This window comes from Papio anubis, chromosome 13 (assembly GCF_008728515.1).
Source record: "Papio anubis isolate 15944 chromosome 13, Panubis1.0, whole genome shotgun sequence".
Lineage (NCBI taxonomy): Eukaryota > Metazoa > Chordata > Mammalia > Primates > Cercopithecidae > Papio > Papio anubis.
In genome coordinates this window covers 96,484,965-96,506,779 of record NC_044988.1, presented here as the reverse complement: position 1 = coordinate 96,506,779, position 21,815 = coordinate 96,484,965, and the positions used below count along the sequence as shown (strand labels likewise).

Here is a 21,815-nt window from a genome sequence, read left to right as displayed (position 1 = left end):
CCCACAGCCTGGCATGGGCCGGCATAAGCACTCCTGTCTGACTCAGGCCCAGGAACACAAAGAGCAGTGGGAAGAGCGGCCCGCTTTTGAGAGCACAAGGCCAGCCCACCGAGGCACAAATTCAGGCTTCCTAGGACCAGAGGGCTGCCTGGATGGTGGGGGTGGGGGCAGGGCAGGAAGTACAGGAGCCAGGAAGGGAGCTATACATGACTCCATCAAAGCAGCTGAGTCAGAGGTGCCCAGGAGGGAAATTCTGAAGCAGCAGCAGCCAAGAGGGGGAAAGGCAGCACTGGGTTGCTTGCACAAGCATCTAGCAAACCCACAGGGCATGAGCTCTGAGTTACCAACAGCTATGAAAGATGGACCCTTCTCTCTCCCTTCTTCCTCCCCTGTTTCCATGGGCCAGAAACTTCAGTGAACAGGTTGGGGAGGCAGCGGGACTGGCCAGGATCCAGTGAAGAAGCTGACTGTGTGTCAGCTAGGTGCTGTGGCTCATGCCTCCCAGAACTTTGGGAGGTCAGGGTGGGAGGACTGCTTGAGCTCAGGAGTTTGAAACCAGCCTAGGCAACATGGTGAGAACCCCGTCTCTACCATAATTAATTAATTAATTAATTTAAAAATTAGCTTGGCATAACGGCATGTACCTGTGGTCCCAGTTACTCTGGAAACTGAGGTGGGAGGCTCACTTCAGCCCAGCAGGCAGAGGTTGTAGTGAGCCAAGATCATGCCACCATACTCCAGGCCTGGGCAAAACAAACAGACCCTGTCTCAAAACAAACAAACAAACAAACAAGCAAACAAGCTGACCATCTGTCTTCCCCTACTCCAGACCTCCACAGCTGGTCAGCTTTAGGAGTCCAGCCTGGCAATTCCTACGCTGGACTGTTGGGAATGAGGAATTGTTACAATGGATTGGGCTGTTTCATGCCTAGCACCTGAAAGACCAAAGGACCCGCTAAGTTCTCAGCTTTGACTGGGAAAAGAAAAATCCACAGAGTAGGCTCAAAAGGACACGGGGAAAAATGAGGTTGGTTTCTTCTTACACCTGATTGAGTCCAGCTCATTTAATAAGCTGGTTACATAAGGACACGAGGTATCCCCCCAAGTCCACGGGCAGGGACACAGCTGGGCCTCACAAGGGCCAGGAACTAGAAATTGCCTGGAAAGCCTTCAAGATGCAAGGCAGCAACTTTCTCAGCTCCTCTCCCTTGCTCTTTGCTTTCCCCTTTCCTGCAGGGTCTCTTTCTTTGCTTCTCATCAAGCATCCATCTGTGGACTATTCTCTGCAGTTGTCCCAGAACATGGCACCAGACGGCATTTTTCAGTTTACGTCCCCCTGATCTGAGTGCCAGCACATCTACGTTCCAATGCTGGCTCCCAGATAGAGGATCCAATCGGCCCGGTTCGGGCTGAGTACCCACCCCAACTCTATGGGCTCTGACCGTGGAGCAGAGTTAGGTGGAAGGAACACTGCTGCTGGTGTGCAGTGCCAAGGGAGAAGCAGGGGAAGTAGGTTCCCAAAGAAGGAGGGGTCACAGGCTGGGTCTCTATCCAAAAAAGTGTCTAGACTACACTCCAGATGTTATTGGTCCCCATCCTCTCCAGGACCATAATTTGCCAACCAGACATGACTCATCAGATGGGATCCTATTCCCTAGGCCCTCCTGCTGCTGACCCCTGCACTATCCCAGAAATCACATCCAACCCTTCTAGGGCCAGGTGGCTAACTAACATGACACCTGGCTGTGCCCAGATGGGCTTCTTCCTGGGTAGGCTGCCCTTCCTGGATATGCTGTGTTTCTCAATAGGGATACGGGGGCAACAGGGTTCTCACTGATAGAGTCTTCTTAGCTGTATTTTCATGTGGAGAGCACTAATACTAGCCATCATCTATAGGGTGCTTTCCATGTGCCAGGCAGTATGCATGGCTCTTTAAATTCTCACAACAACTCTGTGAGGTGGATTCTATAATTACTCTCTCTTCAACATAATAGAAAACTTACATCAAAGAGGTAAGTGAGCAGCCCAAGTGCATGCAGCCTGACACTCAGAATGTAAACTCAACTCAGTCTGATTCCTGAGTTCCTGCCTCTACAGCATCGATCACTACACCCACGGAGGAAGTGAGATCACACTACAGCTCCTATGTTGCCCCATATCACTCAGTAATACATCTGAGAATCATGGTGATAGGGAGCCTCCTGCCCATAGCAGTGGATATGTCAGGTGGCCAGCCAGCCTGCCTGTGCAACAGCAGCAGCTTGATATCAGAAGGTCCCTAGATGTCAGAAAGCCTGTCCATAGCTGTCTGCCTAATTTATCTCAAACAATGGACGTGGAGTAACAAGGGGCAGTGCTGGAGAATGTTCTGCAGCTCCTTGGGCTACCAATCCTTTGCCAGGCTGCAGCTCTTTTTCTTCTTGCCATCTGTCCTACAGCCTACAGACTCATCAGCTCCCTGCTTTGCTACTCCAAACATCCTACTTGCGGATGCTCTGGCAGTCACCAGATGACCAAATCTATCCGGTTCAAGCCCTGGTCCTCATCATCTGGTAACTCGGTTCCAGTAGTGGTGGCTCATCTCCCATATCCATGCCTCCAGGCCTGGCGCTTGCTTACAGGTCTCTCTCAGACCTCAGAGTCAGGCCTGAACCAGCCCTAGTCTGGGATTCTGCCTCTGTGGACATGATGTTTCCATACCAGCCATCCCTGAGACATTCAAGTATCCCTGTCTCTCCTGAATGGCCATCCTGGGCCAGCTCAGCCCACACTAGGAGCCCAGACACAATCTCTCCCATCTGCACGGCATTCCCACAGCGCTGCCACCTGCGGCACCTCCTAGGTGGGTGGGCCATCTGCCTGTCCCATGCTGTGCTTGCTGATGGTCATAATATTAATAAATCCAGCTCCATGGGCTGCTCAAGGGATGTTCCCTTCCCCACTGCTACAGCACATCCTGAAGCTGAAGGGCATCTCACAGTACCAGGAGAGGGCTTCCTGGATGAGGAAAGACAGGCCACATTTGCCCTGAGCCTCAGCAGAGCTGGGAATGGCCCAGAGCCTAGAAGGATAGTTAATGTGGAGGGAGTGGAATTAGAATTCCCTTCTGGGGCCATGTGATGACAGAGGCCTACGCCCTAGTCATCTCAACAAGGGAAAAGGATTAAAAGAAGCACACAGCCTTCTCCAAGCCTGGAATGTTGACCAATGCCCAGGCAAGTGTGCAGGGGATGGATTTAGGTCAGCCTCCTCTCCACAGGAACCCAACAGCAAGGCAGTCTTTCTTCATCAATCAGGGCAGTGCAGGCCTGTGCTGGGGACACAGGGAGAGGGAATAAGGACAGATATTCAGGAAGCAGAGGCAAGGGCAGAGGGTGGCTGATCAGCTGGCTGGGAGGCCTGAAGGCCTGGCTGCCTAATTTAGAGCCTAAGAGAATTGGTGGGCAGAGAAATCTATATATATATATATATATATTTTAAAAGGCATCTTATGCCTATAATTTTAGCATAAATAAAACATGGTGGGTAATATCTAGTGTTGGTGAGAGTGGAAAAAATAGGCATACTCATATCCTGTTTATAGAAATATAACTGCAAGCATTTCAGAGGCCATTCCAGCAGCAGGCACTGTAAAGTTGCAGAGTTTCTGCCCCAGCAATTTCACTTCCAGCACTCAGTGTTTCAGAAGTACTTTAACAGGAGGGTAAAGACGCACAGATAAGGATGCTCCCCACTGCACTACAGGCTGAGCATCCCTTATCCAAAATGCTTGGGACCAGAAATGTTACAGGTTTCAGATTTTTTCAGATTTTGGAATATATGCATTACACTTACCTGTTGAGCAAACCTAATTTGAAAATCTGAAATCCAAAATATTCCAATGAGGCTTTTCTTTCAGCGTCATGTTGACTCTCAAAATGTTTTAGATTTTGGATTTTCAGATTAGGGATATTCAACTTGTATATGTAAAAGGGAAAAACTAGAAACAGTCTAAATATTTGTCAATTGGGACACAGCTAGACAAATGAGCACTCATCCAGGCGATATCCAACACATTGCCCATGCATCTGTGGGTGCCAAAGAGCTACCAGAAAGAACAGGGGAGTTCTAGATTTGCTGCCACTGTACAATATCTATGACAGTTTATATGTGCAAACAACACATATAAAATGTTCCCACTTTGGTTAGAAAGCACAATATCATATGTGCCCCTCCACAGGCACATCTTTTTGTATTCGTGGATCAGAATGTCTGGAAGAACACACACCCATGGCAAACACTGGCTGCCTCTGGCAAGTGGGAGAAGAAGAATGGCACGTTCACTTTTTACTTTATACACTTCTTTTCGGTGTGAATAATTTTTACGACAAGCAATGTATTACTTTTGTAATTTTTAAGTTTTTAAAAGAATGAGTGGGCACCAAATGCCTTTCTGGATGGTCACAAAAAAGGATATATCCTTGTTTCCCTTGAGTACTCAGGAGCCCACTGTACACTCCATCAGGGAACAACACAGGCTTCCTAAGGGTAACCTTCCAGGCCCTCTCAGACCCTAATCAGTCATTCCCAGGCACCCATCTTCCTTACAGAACTGCAAGAATTCATCACCTCTCAAAGCAGCAACCACACTCTCTAGCCTATCATATCCCCCCACCTCAAAACTAGCTTTCGAGAGGGGTCCAGTACGTCCTGCTGCCCTAGAGGCCAATGTTATAGTCCTTTATGTGTTGAGTTTTACAGCTGATTTTGTCCCAAAACAGACTGGTCAACAAAGCAATAAATGTGGGGTAGTGATAAGGGGTTGTGCAATGTGTTCATTATCCATTGCTGTGTGACAAATTATTCTAAAACTAAGCCCCTTATAATAAACATTTATTATCTTGCAGTTTCTGTGGATTGGGAATTTGGGCATGTCTTAGCTAGGTGTCTCTGGCTCAAGGTCTCTGATGAGACTTCAGTCAAGCTGTTGGCTGGGGTTGCAGTCTCATCTGAAGGCTCACCTTTTAAGCAGAATCTTCTTCCAAACTCCCTCATGTGGTTGTTGGCAGGTCTCAATCCCATGCCACACGGGCCTCTCCACAAGACTACCAAACACAGAGCAGCTAGATTCCTCCAGGATGAATGATCCAAAAGAGAGCAAGAAAGGGCAAGCACTCAACATAAAAGGGATAGTCTTTAATGATCTAATCTTGGAAGGGACATCCCATTATTTCTGTCGTACTTGTTAGAAGCAAATCACTATGTTCTGCCTATACTTAAGGGGAAGAGATTATACAAGGATATGAATACTAGAGAACAGAAATCATTGGGGGCCATCTGAAAAGCTGTCTACTACATGAAATCTTTAGGTTCTCAGGGCCATTGTCCTAACTATTCCTCTCTGCAGCAATGCAAGGAGACATCCCAATGGCCCCAGGTTGGTCCTGCGGTTGCAGAAGCTCCCCAGTCTTTCCTTTGCGCCAGCCCTTTTCTTTATTAGGGCCAGCCCAGGTACAAGGGGACAGTCAGAATGTGTCAGTAGAAGACCAGTGTCCACTCAGTCCACTCTGTCCCCACCCATGAGTCAATGTGCTTCTCCAGGACCTCCCACCAGGAAGTCTCCCTGTTCCACACAGGAAGAGCCCCTAGAGGTGCTTTCCTTCTCAGCTGTGGATTTTCCCAGAGGTTAAAGGCCTGTTCTGGGGAACATAGGGCATATTCTGAGGTTAGCGGTTGGGGCACTGGAGTCAGACCTGGGTATAAGCACTGATCTCACCATTTACTAGTGTGTAAACTTTAACATGAATCTTGTTCATATTTTGCAGCTAGCAAATAAGTGAAACAAACGCCTCCCTCAAAGGAAGGAGTGTTGGGAGGACTGAATGAGATAATGCAGTACAATCACATAGCAAGACAGTGAATGTGAGCTTTTGTAATTATTGCCAGTGTTAGTTTCTAACTCGAAATCCAAAAAACTAAAGGAAGTCAAAGAGGAATAGTCATCCTAATGAGTATAAAGACTCCTACCATGAAAACACTTTTTCTTGCACAAAATGGGCTTATGCTCATACCTCGTTTTGTAGAGTCAGACAAAACTTCTTGACCCAGAGAAAAGCTGACTGCAGATCCTCCCTTTGTCCCAGAAGGGACAAATGGGACAAGGTTCTCCTGCTTTGGGCAGCAAAGCATGCAGGAAACAAGCCTTTCCACCTAGTGCTCCTTTCTTGAACCCCACATGTTTTCCTTCCACTGTTTATTTCCATGGAGACGGAGATATTAAAAGGAGGATGTGTAAGTTAAGGCTGGGTGGAACCCCAGCAGTAAGCATGAGATCTTGAGTTAAACTTGGTATCCGCCTGGGATATGATTTTGGGTAAGTCATGAGTCAAGCTGTGTTTTTTTCTTCATTCATAAAATGGGGGTTTTAATAACATCCACTGGCCTTTTGTAAGAAATGAGAAAGACTACAGAGTCCCAGAAAAAGTGTGAATTTTAAGGTAACAAATCCTAAGATTGCAAAAGTAAAGGCAATCTCTTCCCTTCTGGAAGGGAGAGATTTGAAACAAAATGTAGCTAACCACTCTTCAAAATCATGGAAATAGTTTCCTTCATTTTGGATGGGATAGTGTCTTTGAGATCATTCTGTTGACTGGGAAGTATGTTTGAGCCTGGGGTCAAGGGAAGCTTTTCCTTGTTTGCTGGATCCCAGAGAGGGTTGAATGCCTAGATCTAGGGAAGGGGAGACTTGTTCAAAGGCTTCCTGGGCTAGCGGTGGGGAGGGCAGGGAGTTGGCCCCTGTAGCATGTGGCCATCGGGGCAGAGTAGAAAAAGGAACGTGGCCTATGGCTCCATGGGCAGGCAGACCAGAATCCAGCCTTAAGCTTTGCTTCGTGGTCTGACAGATACCTCCTCTTCCAGATAAGGCAGGAGCCTGGTTCTACACAGGTCCAACTGGGAAAGGCAGGAGGGGACCAGCGGGAGGGCTCAGAAGTTTGGGGCCAGGCTGCTGGCTGAGGCTCAAGCAACAACCAGGATGGATCTGTGGAACAAATGCGTGCTCCTTGGGAACCGTGGAAACGTGGGGTGGGGAAATGAAAAAAAGGCTGGATTTCCTGCATGTGGAATGGAATTTTTTCAGTTGGGCACTAAAAGCTGGCCAACCTGGGGACAGTCAGTTAACATTATTGCTAATCCTGACAAGGGAAATACCTTGGTCCTAGGGTGGCGGCCCCCATCAAGGGGGCAACGGCCACCACTCAGATCCCTGTTCTGGGAAGCAGCAGCTCTGCCGCATCCTTGGCTTGATCCCACCCATGCTTGCTCTTTCCTCTCTGCTTTAAGGGGGCCCACACTTGAAATGCACAAATGGATTCTCAAAACCAGAGTACAAGGACATGCTATGTGTCTTCATCAGGTATAAGGGATATACTCACCGACAGCTGTTCTAGGTCTCTCCAAAGCTTTGCTCTAAAATGAACTGCTTTTAAAGAGCCTTCCCCCTCCCTGGAAATTTCTGAAATACAGTGACTCATCACAGGCTTCTACAGGATCCCCTAACTGGTCTTCACTCCTCCAGCCTGACCTCGAAGCCACTTGCTGCAGCCAAGGTAATGTGTGTTCAATGCAAATCCAACCCAGCGTGCCCTTGCTTAAAAAAACCCTTTCATGGCTCCCTACTGCTCCTAGGTTGGTCAGAGCCTGGGCTCCCCACTCCCTCCCAACTCCCATGTCTAGGCCCTAAGCAATCTTCCCCTCCCTTCCACTGCAGCTGCTCCACATGACATCCTCCCCCTCATTCTCTACTCTCCAGCCAGTTTTTCTAACAAACATGTTTTTCCTCACTTTAGAGTTCTTGCACAAGCTGTCATCTTTGTGTAAAATGTTCACCTCCCCACCTCTTCACCCAGCTTATTCATCCTTCAGGACTCTACTTCCCTCCAGAAAGCCCTTCCTGGTTCCCCCAGAGTAGCCAGGGCCCCCTTGGTTTGCTCCTTTGCCTTTTCCTTCATAATGCTCAACTCACTTGCAGTTTCTTGTCCAGTGCTGGTGATCACAACTGGACTGTGAGCTCCACAAGGGCAGGGGTGGTGTCTGACTGGGGGGCTTTGGGGCATTTGAGTAAACACTTTTTTGAGCAATGATTACTTCTTTTCGAGAGCCCTTTAGTTTTCCAACAGTTTAGCCCTGTTTATTTTATATTTGGAAAAATTTGTCTTGATTTTAAACTTTAGAATTTATATTTGCAAATAAAGGCTTACTTTCTGAAAAATGGAAAGGTTTGCTTGTTTGAAGGGATAACTTACATTCTAGACATTTACTTCACTTGTTAGAAGTCTGGGTAAATTTACTAAGAATGTCTCCAAATGTTTTCTTACTATCCAGAAGTGTTAGAATACCTAATTTTTGTTCCTTGAGAGATCATAATTTTCCACACTGCTATGGTTACTTTTAGAATCAGCTCTAAACCATTTAAGATCCATCACATTTCTAATTTAGTTATTTCCTGAAGGAAATAAGTAGTAAGAACACAACACCCCCTAAATCAATACAGCTATTTATAAGCAAATGATGTAGACATTCTTCAAAGCTCTTTGCTTGCTTTTGTTATCATTCCAATCTAACCGGGTATTTGCAAGGAGCTGCTATCAGATAAAATCAGCTGCAAATAATTGACCTATTTCTCAACACTATTTTCACACTTTGAAGTAATCTGCAAGAAACTTTTTGATTCAAAGAGTCTTATTTTATAAATGTAATACATTTTTCCCTCAGTATTTTTTAAAGTATGTTTCATCAGGTACACCCAAGTAGAGCCAACTGGCTCTACAATTTGCATTAAAAGGAGTCAGAATCACACCCACATGGTTAGTAACAAAGGCTAGCACTACATAAAGGCACCTTTACATGGAACAAAGAGACACATATGTGAATAGTCACAGGAGCCCAGTTAGCATATAGAATCTTCCACAGAGGGTTAAAAGAATTGTTACAAAAATAAAGCCCATAATTGCTATTAGAGGCAAATAACTGCTGAAGCAGCATTCACGGTCTCAAGCAACAGAAGTAACAAAGCAGCTTGAAATATCAGGGACTGACCTACAGTTCCTCCCAGAAAACTGCCTCCTCTCACCCCAAGAGGGAAAAGATCTATAGTGAGGACTTTGCCAGAGAAAAAAACAAATGGTTTCAGATAGTTTTTCCTATGTTGTACTTTCCAGGAATTATATAACTATTCCTCTTTAAATAAACAAATCTGTCCCTGGGACAGGTTGGGTTTTCAAGAATACATAACCTGGATTTGGGTAGGGTATGTCCAAGGCAAGCAGACATGTATGCATGCAGGTGGAACTCCCAGCTGCCTCAGGAAGTCTTGCTTCATTCTTTTTTAAGCAAACTATGGCACCCCATCATAAACTCTCATACACTATTCCAAGAACAGAGAGCAGGTGGCAGTCACCTCCTCTTCTCTCCCTCTGACTTGTATATGTCAGGATCATTCTGATGCAACATGAGAAATGTAATCCACCTGGTTTAAGGGGAGAGGAAAATAATCATAAGGCTGAAGGGATAAGACTACAGTAGTTCAGCTGGACTCGCTTAGAGTCAGAAGCAGGAAGAATGCAGAAGGATGGAGGCCTCCATGGAGCCTCTTGGGAAGCACCTGCCAGGAAGCAGCAGCTGAGATGAGGTGATCAAGGACATGCAGGGCTGCATCTGTCTAGAAACTGAGGGGCAAGAGGCCTGAGGGCTGGCACAGGCTGACCAACGCCCTTGGAAGCCCAAGACTGCACTGCTTTGTGGTCCCACAATAGAGAATGTCACAAGAAACAGTAGCGATAATTTATCCCCTTCACACAATGCCTGATGGGGGCCACCCACAAGTCATAAATAACCAGAGGACACAGGTGGTAACCACAAGGGTGTGTAGGAAAGTAATGACCTGAATAGGGTGGGGAGTCAGGAGAGGGCAGTGTCAAGAGCTTAGGGCTTATAGCCAGGCCATCTGGGCCCAGTCCTGGCTCTGTTACTTTCCAGTTATGTGACCTTAGGCAACCTCTCACTGCCTGCTTATTCACTGGGCTACTGTGAGCATTCAATGAAATGATGCATTCAAATGCCTAGCAAAGTGCTAGGCACAGAGAAAGCAAACAATGCACAGCAGCGCTCATGATCATCCTTATTCGAGAAAAGAGGCCATCCTTCATGACCCTGGAACACCTCTTCTAGTGGAACCCATGGGCTGCACTAGGCTACCCTCACGGTAATACTGTCAACGCTGTCTCTCAATTGATGAGCCTCAGGTGTGGTGGGAATGGACTTGGGAGCTGTGCACAGCAACATGCCCTCCATCTGTAGACCTGAGATGAGGATTTGCCAGTAACCAAGTAGAAAGACACTGCAGTTTATGGTAAGCCAAAGAAGAAAACAAGGAAAGATGCAAAATCATGGGAAAAAGAAAGAAATAGAATTCAATCATATAGTATAAGGTGAAACAAATATGAAAGTGATATATTCCTCTACTAAAAGGCAAGGTTTCTCATGTAGGGTCCAACTAAATGCTGTTTGCAAGAATCATGACTAAATCAAGGCAACTTAAAATATTAAACTATCGGCCAGGTACCATGGCACACGCCTGTAATCCCAGCACTTTGGGAGGCTGGGGCAGGCAGATCACCTGAGGTCAGGAGTTCGAGACCAGCCTGGCCAACATGGTGAAACCCCGTCTCTACCAAAAATACAAAACTTAGCGGGGCGTGGTGGTGGGCACCTGTAATCCCAGCTACTCAGAAGGCTGAGGCAGGACTGCTTGAACCCAGGAGGTGGGGGTTGCAGTGAGCCAAGACGGCACCACTGCACTCCAGCCTGGGCAACAAGGGTGAAACTGAGTCTCAAAAAAATAAAAAATAAAATAAAATAAAATATTAAAATCTAAACTATAGTCAAAGGTTATAAAATAAATGCAAATGAATCCACACTGAGATATCATCTTGGGCCAGCCACAATGGTTATTATTAAAAAGACAAAAAATACCATGCTGGCGAGGATGTGGAGAAAAGGGAACTACACACTGTTGATGGGAATGTACATTAGTACAGCCACTGCAGAAAACAGTATAGAGACTGCTTAAAAAACTAAAAATAGAGATACCATACAATCCAGCAATCCCACCTCTGGGTATTTATCCAAAGGAAAATAAATCATTATGTCAAAGGGATACCTGCACCTGCATGTTTACTGCAGCAGTATTCACCTCACCCAAGATACGGAATCAACCTAAGTGTTTATCAGCAGATAAATGGATAAAGAAAATGTAATATATATACATATACACACACACACACACACACAATGGTGTACTATTTGGCCATAAAAAGAATGAAATCGTGTCATTTGCAGCAACATGAATGCAGCTGGAGGTCACGATGTGAAGTGAAATAAGCCAGGCACAGAAAGACAAGGGTCATATGTTCTCACTCATATGTGCTAGCTAAAAAAGCTGATCTTATGGAGGCAGAGAGCAAAATGATAGATACCAGAGGGCGGGAAGGGTGTGTGGGTGGGAAGGAGGTATAAGGAGAGGTTGGTTAATGGGTACAAACACACAGTTAGAGAGAAGGTATAAGTTCCAATGTGCAATAGCTGAGTAGGGTGATAATGGTTAACAATGTATTGTGTATTTTGAAGTAGCTAAAAGAGAGGACGTGAAACATTCCCAACACACAGAAATGATGATACCGCCTAATACCCTGACTTGATTATTATACATTCTATGCATGTAACAAAATACCACATATGCCCCTTAAATATGTAAAATATTATCTATCAATACAAATAATGTGTTCACCTAGCCAAAAAAAAAAGAAAAATAAGATGTCACACAATTAATATCAGACAATAGAAGTAAAAGCAAGTAACAAATGGAACCAAGATAACTTTGTATGGAGTACTTCACAATGAATCTATAACTGTTACAAACTTCTATATACTAAATATGTAAGGCAGAAACTACTAGAAATATAAGGGGACTGTAACATATACTTCTTTCTGGATAGATCAAGTTGTCAAAAACTCATAATTTGAACATTACAACGCAATTATAAGATTAATTTGAGACACTGCACTTTCTTTTCCAGCATGCACCACAAAACATGTATAAAAACCGATGTTGCATTAAGCCACAAAACGAATCTCAAAAGTTAGAGAGGACTATGTTTTTAAAAACCTAAGCCATTCATACAAGCATTATTCGTAATAGTCAAAGAATGGACACAATTCAAATGTTTATCAAATAAATGGATATCAGGAGGCCAAAGCGGGCAGACTGCCTGAGCTCAGGGATTTGAGACCAGCCTAGGCAACACGGCGAAACCCCGTCTCTACGAAAAATACAAAAAAATTAGCTGGACGTGGTGGTATGCACCTGTAGTACCAGCTACTTGGGGGGCTGAGGCGGGAGGATCGCTTGAACCCGGGAGTTCCAGGCTGTAGTGAGCCAAGATCATGCTACTGCACTCCAGCCTGGGCAAAAGAGCCAGACCCTGTCTAAAAAAACAAATGGATAAATAAAACGTGGTACATCTGTACAGCAGAATATAATTTGGCAGTAAGAAGGAATGGGGCAACACGCTTGGGTCCGCTTCCACGCTGTGGAAGCCTTGTTCTTTCGCTCTTCACACTAAATCTTGCTGCTGCTCAAACAAACAAACAAAAAAAACCAAACAAACAAACAAAAAAGAAAACATGGTGCTATGAGAAAGAAGTCAGTCATAAAGACAGCATATTGTATGATTTGATTTATATGAAATTTCTAGAACAGGAAAATGTGTGGAGACATAAAGTAGATTAATAGTTGCCTAAGGCTGAAGGTGGGAGAGGAGGGTTGGCTAGAAGGAAATGGGAATGACTGCTCATGGGCCTGAGGTTTCTTTATGGAATGATAAAAATGCTTTAAAAATGACTGTGGTGATGTTTTGCACAACTGTGAATATTACTAAAAACCAGTGAATTGTACACTTTAAATGGATTATGTATTAATTATATTTCAATAAACTTTTAAAACTAAAAACAAAAGCCTAAGCCCTTGAAAACGAAAAAAACACTATCTTAAATAACACTTGCATAAAAGAAAAATTAAAACTATAGAGTATTTAAAGAATATCACTGACACCATTACACACCAAAACGTGTAGGATGCAACAAAAGCAGCAATTAGAGGAAAATTTATAGCCTTAACTGTTTTCTATGTTAAAGTGAAAAAAATAACATATACACAAATAAACCAATAATTCAACTCTAGTAGTTAACAGAAATGGCAAAACAACTTAAACTCAAGGAAAACAGGAGAGATGAATTATAAGAGACACACATGGAAAGTTCATATTTCATTATGTTTAAGATATCACCTTTTATCAGGTGTGTCTTTTTCTATGTATCACTAAGAAAAACTGCTGCCAATTAAACAATGTCACAATGCTTTGTTATCAATTGCAAGACGTATCCCAATTTCAGAAGTGTTAAAATGTGGAAAGAAAATGCACATCTTTGACTGATGAAATATAGTAAACTAAAAAGCAGAAAGACAGTATAACTGAAAACAAATCCAAAATTTCATCTTTGGAAAGACCAATAGACAAGGAGGTAAATTTTAAAAATTTAAAAAAGAAAGAAAACAAAAAATACAAAGTATTAGAAATACTGAACTATTAGAAATACTAAGGCAAATATAACCTTATTTATACATATTTATATATATAAATATATATATTTCTTTTAGTTTTTTTGTTATATTTTAGTATATTTTGTTATATATTTTTAGTTCATTTGCTTTAGTATTTAGTGTATATACACAGAGATTCAAATTTATAAGATAATACTGTATCATCAAAAAATTAAGAAAAAAACTCTATGCTAACAATATTGAAAATTTGGATCAAATGGACAATTTTCTACTAAAAAACAAATTTTCCAAGTTGGCTTTAAAAAAATTAAATATTTTAATTAATTTTTAATTAAAAGAATTAGAAAATCTAAGTAAACAATGCTCATGAAAGTAATTTTAAAACTGTCAAAAACGTAACTTCAAAAAATTGCACTAGATCCCCTGAAATATCAGGAGTCACTTCTATATAATCTTGGTTTCCCTTGTTATTAGAATTATTTTAGATCATAAAAGATCAAAAGATTTTTTTATAAAATTGGCATAACCCTGACATCCAAACTACAAGAAGTATTTTTCACCTATCAAATTGGCAAAGACAAAAAAGAAACAAAGAAAAAGGAAAAAAAAAAAAAAACTATGAAAAAGCATAGTATTTGTAACGTGGGAGAAACAGGCAATTTCATCCCCTTCTGATGAAAGTACAAATTGACACAACTTCTCTGGAGTGCATTTTGGAAATATACATGAAAAGGCATAAGTTTTTGCACACGTTTTGAAGCTGTGCACACTTCTAGGAATTTATCACAAGGTAATAATCATAACTACATGTGGAAAGCTTTTGCAATAAGGATATTCACTGAGACATCTTAATAGCAAAAATGTAGAAACACCTTAAATCAGGGGTTCCCAACTCCCCGTTAGGAACTGGGCCACACAGCAAGAGGTGAGCGATGGGCTAGCAAGCATTACTGCCTGAGCTCCACCCCCGTCAGATCAGTGGCAGCATTAGATTCTCATAGGAGCGCAAACTCCACTGTGAACTGCACATGTGAGGGATCCAAGTTGTGTGCTTCTTATCAGAGTAATTATCTGAGGTGGAACAGCGTCATCCTGAAACCACTCTCCTCAGCCCACTCTCCATCCGTGGAAAAACTGTCTTCCAGGAAACTGGTCCCTGGTGCCAAAAAGGTTGAGGGCTGCTGTCTTAAATGGTCAATATTGGAGAGCAGATTCGAGTTTGACAAATCCATCTGATGGGACTGAGTCATAGTACCGAAAAGTAGATAACATTTTAAAGATAAAAATAACATTTTTAGGATAGAGTAAACATACATATTTTAGATATGCCCAAATGAATAAGATATGAAGCAAACATCTTTAGCTGAGATAACAAAAGCTATTAACTGTTTTCTCTAATTCCTTACAATTAACATGCATTATTTTTGAACCAGAAAAATTAATAAGCATTACTATAATTGTATTTGTACAAATATGAAATATACTAATAATGCCCAGAGAACCAGAACAGAGGGTTTGTACTTGACATGCCCCAGTTCAGGAGGATGTGGATGAACCAGTAAGAGTCTTATCACTGTCACTGAGACCCATCTGGGCTGCAGCCTGGGGAACCTTGGGGCCCACAGGTCTTTTATATAAAAAGCAGAACATCCTTTGTATATCACCCTAATCCAGGTTTCCATCCTTGGGAAGTATCAACAGCCTGTTCCAACCCAAGGAGCCAACCAATTGCCTCTTTATCTATGGGCCATGTCGCTTCCTGGAAATTTCTCAAGTAGAAACTGTAAAAACATCTTATTTGGCACAGAGTAGGCTTCTTAAAAAATAATAAGCCAATTCAAACTCCTACCTAGATAGGGAATACTTGGAACCATCTTCAGGCTTCGGATATATTCCCGTGTCCGCTTGTAATTATCTTCTTTCGACATCAGGTAGTCCAATTTCTCAAAGGTAGTCTTGTCTTTTCGATTCAAAAGCTAGAATGAGAAGAAAATATAGCAAAATAAATAAACCAGAAGAAGCTAAAGAGTGGATAACTGTGGATGAATGCTAAAAGGGAAAATCCTAAGTGGCACATCTATGGTGTGTCAAATCCTGGACAGAACTAAGGATTTTAAAAGGCTGTTTCATGCATATGAGGTAGAAGGCAGGACTCGACTCCAGAGGTGGGGCTTGGACACTGGACCAAATTGAGGACTAGCTAAACAGGGACGAGGCAGAAGCAGTTTTCTATGAGATACGCCCACCAGTGTGCCATGTCAGTTTACCACTGCCATAGCAACACCTGGATGTTACCACCCCTTTCCATGGCAATGGCCTGAAAGTTTTTCTAGAAATTTCTGCATAATCTGCACCTTGATTTGCATGTAATTAAAAACACATATAAATATGACCTGCCTCTGAGCTGCTACTCTGGGCACACTGCCTATGGGGTAAGCCCCATACCACAAGGAGCAATATCTCTGCTGCTGCTGCTGCTGTACACTGCCACTTCAATAAAAGCTGTTGTCTAATATCACGAGCTCACCCTTGAATTCTCTCCTGGGCAAAGCCAAGAACCCTCCAGGGCTAAGCACCAATTTTAGGGTTTGCCTTCCCTGCATCACAGAGATGGAAAACTTCAATCTTGTGATCCTCACAGAATCTCACACTTGGAAGCTACCCCCCAAAGCTACCTGGCCCACTGTTCTACATGATGTCAGAATCCCCCAAATAACAGCAGCTTATGGGTGCAGAGAGCCTACAACAGCAAGGTGCTAAGGTAGAAAAGCAAACTGCTCAGGGTCACCTGAAGACTTATTTCACAGCTATACTAGGTCTCTTTCCCTGCATCCACAGCTATTTGCTCTCCTCACCATCTCCATGGCTGAAAGTCCTAGTAAGTTCCACACAATTCACATGCCCATGTACACAAAGCCAAGCCATCGCTCGAATCCAGGCTACATCCTCCAGATCCCCCACAGCCAACTGTGTCATATTTACACTGGATGTGGTAATTTTAATCAAAAGACGACAACCTTCTTTTCTCTATGCAGTTATCGAAGGGGCAACTTAGTTAAGCAAATACAGAATGAACAGGTATCCAGAGTCAGAGGTTAGGGAAGCAAAACCCTTTGTGACTGAGATCTCTGGTATATAAAGCTGGCCACCAGGGAAACAGTGGCTCAATGTGCATTTGAAGCCTTCTCAAAAGAAAGGAACAGAAACCAGAACTCCTGGCTTTCAAGACTTTATGCTAAGGACTCAGGCTGTGGTCAACCTGAAAGCCGCAAGTCAAGGCCCAGTGCCAGAAAATGGCAACATGGCTGACTGAACACGGCTTTAAGGAAAGAAGTCTAGGCAGAAAGGCCAGTCTTAAAAGGAGGCGCTGGGGGAGGGGAGGCTGAAGCAAAGTATGAGGCTGATGCTGGCAGCATCCCTGAGTCTAGCTGCCAGGGCCCAGTGCTTCTGGGATTAGAGGTCAATGGCTAAGCCCAAGAGGATGAATAAACAGAAGCCCCAGGGTTGGAGTCCCTTTGGCCAAGGCGTTCAGACCTCGGTGGTCTGTGCAAGGACCGAGAACAAGAGACCCACCACGTTCATCAGACTGACGTAGGCCAGTGTTCAAAAGCCCCGTCGTGCAATGGAGAGGAGTGGGACAATAACTGCCTAGCATCTGGGGAAGCCGTGCAGTTCCTGAGACCTGGGTCTGCAATTCCCAAACTCAGGCCATGTCTGGTGCATTAGGGAGCCCTAGGCTGCTTTGGGAAGGCCCTGCCTGGTTCCTTCATCTTCAGCCTCTGGGGCCACAGAGGATGCAGCCATGAGACAGCCCACCCGCACAGGAGCAGTGGTAGCTTACGAACTTCGTTAAGGAGAGGCAGAAGAATATGCTGAAAGGAAGGTTCTGATGCTGAAGAAGCTGAAGGATAAAAGTGAACTTTTCTTTTCCCACTGGGGAACTCAGGACGTATCAGTGTGGGGATGCTACACAGATGCTCAGGACAATGGCTGCTTAACTGGTTTGCTAAAATGGACAGGGAAAAACACCATCTTCTACTTGCTGTTTGTAAAACACTGTAATATATAATTCATCTAATCTTCACAAAGCCCAGTGGTAAAAATGGAGCAAGGACTTTTACCTCCATTTCCAGTTCATAGTCACAAGTATTAATTTTTCCAAATATCTTCGGGGAACTTGATTCAACAGGAGAGAGATATAGTACAGCAATGTGGTAAGTAAACAGAGACTGATAACCCAGACAAATAATAAATGAGCTACTTGGGAGACTGAGGCAGGAAGATTGCTTAAGTCCAGGAGGTTGAGGCTGGAGTGAGTCTTTCTGTAGTGAGTCTTGATTGCATCACTGTACTCCAGCCTGGGTGAAAGAGCAAGACCCTGTCTCTAAAATAATAATTATTATTATTACAAATGAATTATAGGAAAAGGAAGTGTCAAGGAAAGCTATATAGAGAGGCAGCATTTGAAATGAACACTTAAGGATGAGAGATTTGTCAATGAACAATATATACTCAGACCAGAACCAGATACGTACTGGAAAACAGCCCCATTGTGGTTTGATTTTGGAGTGGAGTGGTACAATCTCAGCTCACGTAACCCCTGCTTCCTGGGGTCAAGCGATTATTCTGCCTCAGCCTCCCAAGTAGCTAGGATTACAGGAATGTGCCACCACACCCAGCTAATTTTTGTGTGTATATATATATATTTTTTTTTTTTTTCTTTTTTTTGAGACGGAGTCTTGCTCTGTCGCCTAGGCTGGAGTGCAGTGGCCAGATCTCAGCTCACTGCAAGCTCTGCCTCCCCCGGGTTTACGCCATTCTCCTGACTCAGCCTCCTGAGTAGCTGGGACTACAGGTGCCTGCCACCTCGCCTGGCTAGTTTTTTTGTATTTTTTAGTAGAGACGGGGTTTCACCATGTTAGCCAGGATGGTTTCGATCTCCTGACCTCGTGATCCACCTGTCTCGGCCTCCCAAAGCGCTGGGATTACAGGCTTGAGCCACCGCGCCTGGCCAATTTTTGTATTTTTAGTAGTGACCGGGTTTCACCATGTTGGCCAGGCTAGTCTCACTCTTGACCTCAGCTAATCCACCCGCCTTGGCCTCCCAAAGTGTTGGGATTACAGGCATGAGCCACGTGACTGGCCAAAGAACTGCTCCATTGTTAAGCAAACCACTCACTTCCCTTACTCAGGAGGTCATTCTTTATTAATGCAACATAGAACCCCTTACTTCTTTGGTGATGGCAGCCATTAAACAAATCTGGATGTCCTCCTGACACACACTGTGGCTGGGCCAAGTTGGCTTCCAGGGCTCAGGCAACTGGTTCTCCAGTCTCAGCTGGGGGACTGCCCATGTCCCTTGCCATGCCCAGCCTACCTGCCCAGCCTGTCAAGTGCCTGTATGGACAGCACCTCAGAGGTGATCAGCCTATCTTCTATGCCTCATCCCCAACTTGCCCCACATACTCACACAGACATTCAAAAGCACTAAATCTAGTTAATTTTACTCATCTGCTCCCTTCTGTGCCTACAAAAGAGACTCAGACAGTATCAGCTTTCTCAAGAATAGTGCATAGGTCACTAGAAGACATCAAAAAACCCTAAACATGTATTTCCCATGAGGTATTTGAAAACTGAGAATTTCCTCTAGAAAAATACAGGAATTAGCCAGGAATTAGTAAGACACGGGAAACAGGAAATTGTGGATCCAATCCAGGAGTAGGAAAGGGAGATATGGGATGACCAATGAACAGTAGGCCTTAAGAACAACTGGTCCACATTGGATCAGCCCTAGAAGAGATGTCTCCAGAGAAAAAGTGGCTTGATTAAAAACCTGACATGATGGCACACGGAGGGGAAGGGATAGACCTATTTATTATATGTAATAAAAAATAAACATAAAATAATTTTAGGATTACTTAGATATCTGGTAGATAGGATAAGAAAAAGTTTTTAAAGGCAATTAGAAATTCCAGAAAAATGGGTAGGGCATGGTAGCTCACACCTGTAATTTCACTCCTTTGGGAGGCCAGGAGTTTGATACCAGCCTGGGCAACATAGCAAGATACCATCTCTACAAAAAAATTTTAAGGCCGGGCGCAGTTATTCACGCTGTAATCCCAGCAATTTGGGAGGCCGAGGCAGGCAGATCATGAGGTCAGAGTTTGAGACCAGCCTGACCAACATGTTGAAACCCTGTCTCTACTAAAAATACAAAGATTAGCCGGGTATGGTGGCGGGCGCCTGTAATCCTGGCTACTCTGGAGGCTGAGGCGGGAGAATCACTTGAACCCGGGAGGCGGAGGTTGCAGTGAGCCGAGGTTGCGCCACTGCACTCTAGTCTAGGCAACAGAGTGAGACTCCGTCTCAAAAAAAAAAAAAAAGAAAAAGAAAATTAGCTGGGCATGGTGGTGTACACTTGTAGTCTCAGCTATTTGGGAGGCTGTGGTAGGAGGATTGCTTGAGCCCAGGAGTTCAAGGTTGCAGTGAGCTATGAGCTATTACACTCCAGCCTGGGCATCAGAAAGACCCAAAACAAAAACAAACAAACAAAACAAAACAAAAACAAAAACAAAACAAAACCAAAAAAAAAAAAAAAACAAAATAAATCAATCCAGGGAAAAGACAAAATATTCAAGGAAGGGCATATTATTCATAGTTTACTACTTGACTATATAGTGAGGCATACTTACTCATTCCTAATCATTAAAACACCAAATATTCATTTAACAAAAGTGATTTCGCTATAATGATGAATGTGTTTGAGGAACAAGGGAAGGTGGTTCAGGAAAACTAAACAACCATCTACCATACAAAGAAGTCACCAGATGCTGTCTAAAGCAGATGGGTCAAGAAACTGTAGCAAAAGCACATTGGTAAATATATGGCAGAAACTACTAGAAGAAGCCACTTAAACTGAAAGTGGTTGCCTCTGGGGAATAACGGGGGTGTGGAGAGATGAGTGATGAGTGTTAGTTGTTTCACTAAATCTTTCAGTACTTAGTGATTTTTAAAATTCATGTGTATGTAATGCTGATAATAACTTTTTTAGGTTTAATTTTTTAAATATAGGGTTTGTTTGCTCAGGAAATAACAGCATTTACTCACACGTTTTAAGCTTTCATTACAAGAACCATAAACTGCAAACCTCATCTGAATTTGAGGGTCCCTTAGATTTTAGAGTTCATGGGAAGCCTCAGGAAGAAACCATCAGAACTACATACGAGAAAGTAAATTGTCTGCTTACCCAGAGTCAAACAGATACTAAAACCATTTTTGTTCAAGAAAAGAGATAAGGAAGTAAGGTTAAGGAAAATTTCACTAAGTATAACTTCACTTCTAGTAAAGTTTAGAAGTCTTGGGGCACCCTGAGATTTTCTTCCATAATATTGATCATGATTGTGCTTGACTGTATGATTACATTTGTGTCTCCCTCCACAAATTATGGACTCCATGAGGAGGGTGACCACGCTGGCTACATCCACTCTACTGATCCCTGCATCTGGTATGATTCCTGACACAGAGGAAATGCTGCCAAAATACTTGCTACATAAAAGAATCATGAAAAAAATAACAACAACTGAAAAATCCAATTACTTGGAAAATTTTGAATATTCAAATAATTCTTGGGCAAAAGACCAAATAAAAGCCAAGATAATAGACTATTTACAAGCCATACATAATTAGAATACTGTATGTTAAACTGTGTGATGAGGCCAAAAGCACATTAGGAGGAAACTTTGTGGCTTTAAATTCATTTGTTATTAAACAAGAACTAATATAAATCAACTAAATATTCAACTCAACAAGCTAAGAAAATAGTGGGAAAATGGGAGAAAGAAATCAATGGGTAAAAGTAGAAACTGGCATGTTAAAAAACAAAACATCAAACTAAAAAAAGCTAAACATCAAACCTATAGAAATGATTACTAAACCTAAGAGCTAATTTTTATAAACTATCAATAAAATAGGTAAAATTTCTATTAAAAAGCAAAAATATACAACATAGGACTGAGAAAGGGGCTATAACCACATATGCAAAATGAAATTAATTTACAAGGTAAAAACAAAGTCCCTGCTTATTAATTTTGAATCACTTTCATGGTGCAAAGGATAAATGGGACTCACAAACCATGAGGTCAAAAGCTAGGAAGATCAC

The 21,815-nt window shown here is 43.1% G+C and overlaps 1 protein-coding gene across 25 annotated transcripts in view; it reads right to left on the bottom strand.

The window, feature by feature from the left end:
* The window catches only part of RALGPS1 (Ral GEF with PH domain and SH3 binding motif 1), a 309,103-nt gene that overhangs the window by 140,861 nt on the left and 146,427 nt on the right, over positions 1-21,815 (bottom strand). For all 25 annotated transcript variants that reach the window (XR_004178006.1, XR_001896046.3, XR_001896047.3 and 22 more), the window contains one exon: positions 15,507-15,633. Coding sequence is in view for 22 of the 25 variants with exons in the window: in XM_017950009.3 (XP_017805498.1) it covers positions 15,507-15,633 (127 nt within the window). In the remaining 3 variants the exon portion in view is untranslated. The remainder of the gene's footprint in view (positions 1-15,506; positions 15,634-21,815) is intronic.